The sequence below is a fragment of the Cupressus sempervirens genome, chromosome 4, assembly GCF_028749045.1.
Source record: "Cupressus sempervirens isolate cs-2001-9-10 chromosome 4, ASM2874904v1, whole genome shotgun sequence".
In the NCBI taxonomy this organism is placed as follows: Eukaryota; Viridiplantae; Streptophyta; class Pinopsida; order Cupressales; family Cupressaceae; genus Cupressus; species Cupressus sempervirens.
This window is the reverse complement of record NC_143121.1, coordinates 747,733,985-747,743,161: the sequence shown is the minus strand read 5'-3', so window position 1 is coordinate 747,743,161 and position 9,177 is coordinate 747,733,985. Positions and strand designations below refer to the sequence as shown.

At 34.7% G+C, this 9,177-nt stretch overlaps 1 protein-coding gene across 1 annotated transcript; it reads left to right on the top strand.

Annotated features, from left to right (window-relative positions):
- The first annotated feature begins 5,058 nt into the window (after positions 1–5,058).
- Positions 5,059–8,771, top strand: LOC149563521 (protein DETOXIFICATION 33-like). Its single transcript, XM_089826746.1, has 9 exons — positions 5,059–5,668; positions 5,810–6,351; positions 6,569–6,655; positions 6,751–6,807; positions 7,274–7,512; positions 7,836–7,954; positions 8,038–8,124; positions 8,216–8,290; positions 8,393–8,771. Exons 1-9 carry the CDS (start codon positions 5,390–5,392, stop codon positions 8,429–8,431), a joined length of 1,524 nt encoding a protein of 507 aa, XP_089682872.1. The 5' UTR covers positions 5,059–5,389; the 3' UTR covers positions 8,432–8,771.
- Positions 8,772–9,177: the final 406 nt, after the last annotated feature.

Sequence of the window (9,177 nt, the reverse complement as noted above, 5' to 3'; positions counted from 1 at the left end):
TTCCCTTCAACATTTTTCGAACTTGATGTCATTATGGCAAGCTAGGATTTATGAAAATTTAAACTGTGTAGCTCAGCTTTCAATAAATACCTTAAAAAATTTGACGAATTGGTAATGAATCAATGCACAAATCTTCTCCAATCATTTTTGATGAATTTCAGGTCACTTCTAGCTCCTCTTGTTGTTTCTTGATTTTGAAATGATGAAAAATGAGCTCAAATCGATCCTATACCCTTTGAAAACCTTGCATTTAATGCTAAGTGCTTACACAATTGTAAGCTGGACAATAACCAATTTTAGGTTCATTCGGCATCTATTGCCATTTCTATCACTCGATAGCTACTACAAGCTCAACATCAACTACCTAGTCTGACAACTCGGCATCAACTAGCATTCCACTCGGCACATATAGGAAACTTTTTATACTCGGAAACAACATGAAAAACTTAGAGATTTATCTTGAATTTCTAATAACATCTTGCATCTTCATTAATCATGTATTCTTTTCAATACTATCTCCTTTTTCTGAAACTAATGCATGCTTTAACCTTTAAATATTGGTCCCACATACCTCTTGTTTGCCTAGTTTGATGAGGTGTGATCACTTAATCCATTGGGTGAAGTGATCCCTTCTCCATTTGATGTGTTGCAAACATCTTTCTTTTTCCATGTCTTGTTCATCTCACCTTTGATGTGTTCAACATTTGCCTTGCCTTTACCTTTATCAAATTCACATCTTGGTGCCTTTGACCTAGTTGGACAATATATATTGATGTGACCAGTCTTGAAACAACTAAAACATGTAGTTTGACTTAACCATCTTTTGTAATTTCCACTGAAGTGTGTCCTAATACAATTTTCAAGAATATGTCCATATTCTTGACAATAATGACAGTTATATCTTGTATTATAATCCCAATTGTAAGAGTTCCCATTGTTTCTGACCTTTTTTGGCTTGTTTGATGACCACATGGATTTGGATATGCATTCAAAATCTCTATGTCCATACTTTTGAGAATTATAGCAGTATCCTTCAAATCTTTGTGTATGCACGGTCTTGGTTCTGCATTCATGTGCCTGATGACATTTCTTGTTGCACTTATGCCAATGAGTCATGTTCTTAGGCTTGACATTTTGGTTTGTATTTTTGCTCCTACTCACATCAGCAATATGTCCTTTCTTACTACGATTATGAAAAGTAAGTTTGGAGTTCTTAACTTTGATGTTCCTTTCTTCTGCAACTTTGGATGATTCTCCTTCTTCAGTGTTTGTGTAGCCCAGTCCTGATGTATCATTGTTGGATCTAGGGGATCTCAATAGTTGCTCAAAGTATTTGATGGCTTCATTTGGCTTGTTGAAACTTTCAGCAAATTCCTTTTCTCTCTTTAGGTCACTCTATAATTGTTCATTCTGCAACTTCAATTTAGTTATCTCAATGTCCTTGGCATTCAGTTCATAGTTGGCATTCATCATTTGACTTAGGGTATCCAACTACATGTTGGAAATCTTGGTTAGCTCTGTTGACTTCTCTTCTAATCTGTTGGCTAGAATTCTTTCGTCTTCTTCAATCATGGCCTTGTCTTCCATAGCTTTCTTCTTTTGCTCAATCACCTCACATAGCAGTATAGCTTGTGATTCTTGTTCTATCTTGAGATTCTAATTTCCTCAGCTTGGACTCTATTCTTTTCCATTAGATCTGCAACTGCTACATCAAATTCATTGGAGTCACCATCTGCAAATAGCTTGGTAGTGTCTATCTCTTTGTATAATGTGTCATTTTCTACAATAGCAATCTCCTTCCTTCTCTTCAAGGATTTCTTTAATTCCTTTGTTACCTCATTTAGTTGATGTAGTATGAGATTTATTTCAATCTCCTAGTTTTCAATAGTGTTTCCCAACTTGTAGACTTCCATTTCAAGATCTTTCCTCAAAGTTGCAAAGTTTCCCTTTTAGAGAACAAGGCTTTGATACCAATTGGTGGGGGTGGTGGTGGTGAATTAGTAGTTTAAACTTGGACCCATGAAACTTTCACCATACATTCATCACATGCATTCAATAAGTAAGCTAGAATAACATGTAAAGCATATGCATTTAAATCATATAACCATGTAAGTATTCACACACATAACACCAAATATGATTACCTAGAAACCCTCCATGGGGTGGGGATGCCACCTACAAATCTTCACTACTGTAGTAATAAAGTGTAACCAATGAAGGTTACAATGTTTTGACCATGAAACATGATCTACCTTGTGAAAGGTTTGCCCTGTTAAAGGCTTACAAAGATTGTTAGGTCTCACCTTGTTAACAGATTTCAACACCCTATTAGAAGCGTGCCTTGTTAGAGGACTTCAAATTACAACTAAGTAAGCACTCTATTAAAGGATTTCATACAACCTGTTAGGACTACTCTATTAAGAGATTTAACTAAAATCACCTATTAAAATGTCTCAATCTAGATCTTACGATTAACACTTGCTTGCTTGATAATAGATCACCTCTAAAAAATGTCTTATAGATCTGTCATGATAAGATGTCTCAATGTTGTATCCTTTTCTTTATCCTCTATTCTTCTCTAACTAATTCTACAATTCACTCTTTCTTCATAGCTTCTAAGTCACCTTGAATGCTTTGCATGCAAACTCTTTTTTTTTCCCACCTTTTACTCTCCTTCATCGATCATATGTCCATAAAGAGTTTATGGCTTCATCCTCCTTAAGAAGACTTTGGTGGCTTGGAGTTAGGTATGAATCTACAGTTGAGATTCATCCATTTTGCCGCTTAATTATTCCCATTTTTTGATTGGCTGCATGTAATTGCATAGGGAATCCAAATTCGTCTTTATCTTCAAAATATCAAAATATAAACTAAAGTTGGCTCAAAAATGGTTGACATAGTTGTTTCTGCCATTACAACCAAATATGTCAAAACTATGTCACTTGGTATATGAAGTCTCTGATGCTCGACATGCTCTAATATTTATGCTATGACTTGACACTTGCATTAAGTACTCGACATTCATTATTTACTTGACTCTTGAATCACTTGACATGGTCTATCTGCTCAGCACTTGAGTGACTCAACACTTATTGCAACTCGACATGGTCTAATATTTACATGTTGTGCTCAACATGTATTACTTGTTCGACATGAACTGAGTAAATAGCTTAGGTGTGTTGACACTCATTTGTCAAAACCAATCTGAGATCAACAACCATTGCCTTTTCATGCTCATATATCCATTCGAATCTCCTATAAACGATTTAACAGAGAAATTCATATTTAAAGAATTACATATGAGGAGGGGTCTTACAATAATTACATTTTTTAAGTATTCAATATATTTATGTTCATAAGAAAAATGAATACTTTCACTATAATATTTTTTATTGGTAAATTTGGCATTATTAGGGCCTCATATGTATGTTAAACTTCAAAACATAGTGTCCTTCATCCACATTCCCTTATTGGGTAGAAAGATGAGAAAGTTTTATTTACCATGTTGATTAGAACTATAAAATGAGCCCACAAAAGACTATATCCTTACCAATATGCTATATAACCTGATATATCTTACCATAACCATAGACCATAAATTATATACAAACACCAAAAATAAACATATTATCCATCCTTGCAACTTATTACATCTAACCAACTTAGCCTTCCCCATTCACATTCTTGTCTCCCTATAGTGTACCATCCCCTTTCTCTTCCACAAATGAAAAGGTTTATCATTTCCTACTACCATGCCCTCTACACAACCTTCTAGGAAATTAATTACGATTTGTTCTTTGTTTTGCCTTTCCATCACCTTTGCACACACACCCACAAATAGGATTTGCAAAGGTTTATCATGGCCTTTCCCAAGTTATATTGCATCTTTCCATCAAGGATCAATCCTTGCCCAAGAATTTATCTCTACAAGCAATTTTGTAACTTCCTACACCAATTTGACCAGACTAATTTGGCCATGATGACATCCACAACGTGATTTGACTTACTAGCATGTAACATCATTATGAGAAACATATACGTGATATCAAAGTTAAGTCACTATCACCTATTTCTTCAGAAGTATTCATGCTTAACCGCTATTCTCGCAAATCTTGAATCAAGTCTTAGGAACTTCCATTAGCCTACACTTAGACATGTCTATGTAAGAATCCATTCACCATTTCTTATCCTTAAAGTAGATGGTAGAATCCATGTTGGAAATTTCTTGTTACACATGGCACTCCCAATTGTTCACCTTTTAAAACCCAGGTCTGTTGACTATATAGTAGGTTGATATTTGCATTCATTACTTAAACACCTCCAATGTACATTCATCCATCTCAACAAGCTAGATCGAACATATGGAGCAACATGTTATTGCTTGATTTAACTACAACATTCACATAATTTGATGAGAAAAGTGACATCTACCTCCATTAACATCATATGAATCAATGCCATTACCTTTGCAAATACATGAAATGCCAATTATTTAGAATAATATTGTAATTTTCTTTTTGTCTTCGCTCCTAGTAGGGATACTTGAAATTTTGCTTCATTAATAGTTGTTTTACTTGGATTTCTTCCCCATTATTATCAATATCTTGCCTTAATGATCTTTGTTAACACATCTAGCTCTTGTCAAACCTAGATTACCACTGGTTGAAATGCCAAAATTTATCTTAACCCACCAATCATTAATGAGCTTCCATTTGAAATCCTTCCTTACTCAAATAAACATATTAACTCGTCTTACCCTACAAATTATAACACTATAATATTTATATTATTATTATTAATACCGTTTATTAGAATGAATTATTATTAGTATTACATAAATAAAAATTAAAACAATAATTTATAGTTATAATAATTAAAAACTAATAATTACAATAAATATTTATTTTAAAATACTGGTCACTACATGACTCTTGTTTCAATAAAAAGTATAACTACACTAAATGATCCAAATAAAATTATTATTGAAAAATCAAATTCATGAAATGACTAATAAAAAAATATAAACCAATCAACCCCGCAAAAAAACCCTAGCATCCTAAAATTGAAGAGTTCAACGAGTTCTCATGTCCATACATCAGGTACTCTGAATTCTTGTTGCAGCCGCTAAGTAACTGTTCTGTGGGCCATTAAAGAAGGTTTTTGATACATTTTCTAAGTTTATACACGATATAAAAGTATTTTTCCTTGTTTGTGAAATCGACTACGAGTTTGACTTCATTTTTGTATGTATCTGGTGTAAAATGGGGGACTTTGATCAAGCATGTTGCTTGCCATTCAAGGCAGAAGCAGTTGCAGGGTCCGGTAGCTTTATAAGAGGCGGTATACATCTTTTAATTCTTCGCCGGGAGAAATTTTGTGGCGCTTGGAAATGGAGTCAGATTCCATTAAATCCAGTCTGCTGAAAACCAAGCAAGATACACCAATAGAGAATTGCAATCACAATTCCAGCCATCGCTCTTTAATTGATGAAATTTGGTTGGAATCCAAGAAACTCTGGTACATCGCTGGCCCCGTAATTTTTACTTCTTTATGTTTCTATTCTCTGGGTGCTGTAACCCAGGCATTTGCTGGGCACATTGGCAACATCGAACTTGCTGCAGTTACCATCAATGATGCAGTTATTGGAGGCCTGGCAATGGGAATGATGGTAAATTAGAATACCAATTTTTCATTAACCGGGTCAATGATCAAGTTGATAAAATGTTGAAGCCAGTATTTCTGATTTGGGCAGCCATTGTTGAAGCTGTTGCATATATTGTTTCTTATGTGTTTTTCTTTCCCTTTGTAGATGGGAATGAGCAGTGCATTGGAGACATTATGTGGGCAGGCTTTCGGAACAGGGGATATTCATATGCTGAGTGTGTATATGCAAAGGTCTTGGATTGTTTCCATAGCCACAGCAATTGCACTTACTCCTCTTTACATATTTGCTGGGCCAATACTCAAGGCATTTGGACAATCTGAGGAGATTTCTCAAGTTACCCAGAAATTTTGCATTTGGATGCTTCCCCAACTCCTCGCATTTGCAATTTATTTCCCAGTCCAGAAGTTTCTTCAGGCGCAGAGCAAAGTGATGGCCATGGCATGGATCTCTCTAATTGGCTTGATCCTCCACATTTTTCTCTGTTGGATATTCATAGTAAAATTGGGTTGGGGGTTAGCGGGAGCAGCAGTGGGGCTGAACATATCATGGTGGATAATAACATTGGGGCAGTTGATATATGTAGCATGCGGTCCATGCTCAGATTCCTGGAGAGGATTGTCCATTTCAGCTTTCAGAGATTTGGGGGCTTTTGTTAAACTTTCCATGGCTTCTGCGCTCATGCTATGGTGAGTTTGTTCGCATCTATATCCATTTTTTGTTTATCCATTTCAGATATCATAAACTGTTTTATGCACCATACCTTCAACATTGAATATAATATTTGGCACGCAAGAATGTATGTCAGTGTTTAGTTTTCATAAGTTAAGTTTTCATGAATTTTTATAAATTAGTTTGTATTTTCCCCTAAAATAACAGATTGTGAGTTAATGAATGGATGAACAGCTTAGAGAGTTGGTACTTTACAGTCCTCATTGTTTTAACGGGGAATCTGAAGAACCCAACTATTGCAGTGGACTCAATGTCAATATGGTACGAAGTTAAATCCTATGCCAAAAAAACCTTAATTATTAGGATATTGGCATCACAGATTCTAATTAAAACCTTTTGGTCTATTGTTTCTGCAGTATGACATTACTGGGATGGCAAATTATGATACCAGTGGGATTCAATGCAGCCATCAGGTTTCTTCATTAGTTTGGGGTTTTAGTATACGATGGTTAATCCTTTTAATACTAAAATTTTGTGTTTATAATCTGTTATTAACTTTAGTATTTCTTAACAGTGTTTGGTATGGTATGTTTTTGAATTTGATAATATGAACTTGGTTTCTTCACCAATATTTCACATTATTCTACAATCCATCATCACAATGAGATACCATTCTTCTCACAATTGTCCTATCTATTGAAACAAAGCATTCGGAGTCTCTCACTTCTTGTACTCGTTGTCAACATTTTTGGAGTCTGCTTCAGTCTTGCACTTTTTGTACTATTTTCCAACAGAAACTTGCTTACATTATATCTATGTTTATTTTTCTAGCATATGCTTCACAGTCCCATAAGCCCACTTTTGTCCTTTGTAAGGATTGATATGCTATGAATAGCATTAAACAAAATACTGAGTTATGAGTTTGTAACTTTTTTGCAGTGTGAGAGTGTCCAATGAACTTGGGGCAGGGCGTCCAAAAGCAGCAAAGTTCTCAACAGTGGTTGTGTCCTTTACTTCCATGGTCATAGGATTTCTATGCATTGGTGTTATCTACATTGCCAAAGACAATTTTCCACTACTTTTCACAGGCAGTGAAGAAGTTATCAAAGCCACTTCTAAGTTTGCAACTCTTCTGGCACTAACAATACTCTTATACTCCTTGCAAATAGTTTTATCAGGTCAGTCAAATTCATTCTGATACTGTTTAATCTATTAGAATCAGAGAAAATGAAGTTAAATTAGCTATGCAAAACCTTTTTTTGGGAGATTGATTGTGTATACTTTTTATCATCATCAATTGTATCAATCTATCATCAGGATGAAGGAGAGTGCTAAAACATTAATAATAATAATGTTCAAGTGCTTTCCTTCATCCTGATGATAGATCACTGTGTCTGATCCGAAACATTGATAATAATGTTCTAGCATTCTCCTTCATCCCAATGACGGATCACTTTGTGTGGTCCAAAACATTCATGCCGTATTTTGTTCTATGTTCCAGGGGTGGCAGTAGGGTCAGGCTGGCAAGCTTTGGTAGCAATTGTGAACATAGGCTGCTATTACATTGTAGGCATGCCATTGGGTTTTCTCTTTGGATACACACTCAATCTTCAGGGACAGGTAAACAATCAAGCTCTGTAATTTATCATCCATATCCACAATTTTATAATCCATACTTGTTATATGGTACAACTGGTAAACAGGGTATTTGGACTGGTATGTTGTTGGGAGTTGTTATGCAAACCCTTATTCTCATCATCATCACATATAGGACAGATTGGAGAAAAGAGGTATTGTAATTGTCATTGCTTGAGTCATGCACCATTTTTAATGCCTCGCATGTTGATGTTTTTTACATTACATAAATGGTTTATATAATAGGCTTCTCAAGCTGAAGATCGAATTAGAATATGGGGAGGTTCAGAAGGTGGCTCCAGAGGACACGGAAAACCAAAGGTAGTTGAACATTTCCACCCTCCTATATTTTTGGGAAATCCCCTCTTCTTCTTATCTTGCGGAAATACTGATTAAAACGAAATTACATCTTCTGGTGTGCAGGAACAGGAGGATGGAGAGCAGATGCCCTTTCTTGTTTGAAAAGCAGTTTGCTGAGATATCACTGGAAGAATCATAACAGCGGTATGTGTTTTTATAAGTATGAGACTGAGAGGACTCGAACCCATTATGGCTAAGTATGTTTGGATTAGGTAAGCACGAGAATGCCCATTACAACAGCATATGTTTTAATTAGATGAGTATGAGAAAGGTCTATAGCCACTACAATTGCAAATGTTATTCGTCTCCATAATAATGTTATTTGCTAGTCTCTCTGAACTATTTTGGTTGTTTATTTTATTTCAATCAAATATTATATGATGTCTAGAATGTAAAGATTAATCTTATGTTATATTGATTAATTCATCTTTGTTATTTCGCATTTGAGTGTTTAATGTTGTTTTTGGAAGACTTTGAGCTTTATTAAACGAGATTAATCTAGTTTGTTGGTGGCAACAATTATTAAGATTTGAAGACTTTGAGCTTAAGTACATATGGATCTCTGGGATTTGAGAATATTATATTTTGTAAGATTTATTATTTGTTATTTGATTTAAAATAGTTTATATAAATTTAGAAGTCTAACAAAATATTTTTTTTAGTTTTAATGCAAATGTCATAAATTGAAAATAGTATTGAAATAGAGAACAAAAAAAGAAGTATTAAAATAGACAATGAAATGCAGAAATAAAGTGGTATGGAATCATGTTGTAAAGTTAAACCATCAAGAGGCAAGATTGGGAGTTAAATGTGTGACATCAAAAAGTCAAAAATCAAACTAATGCACA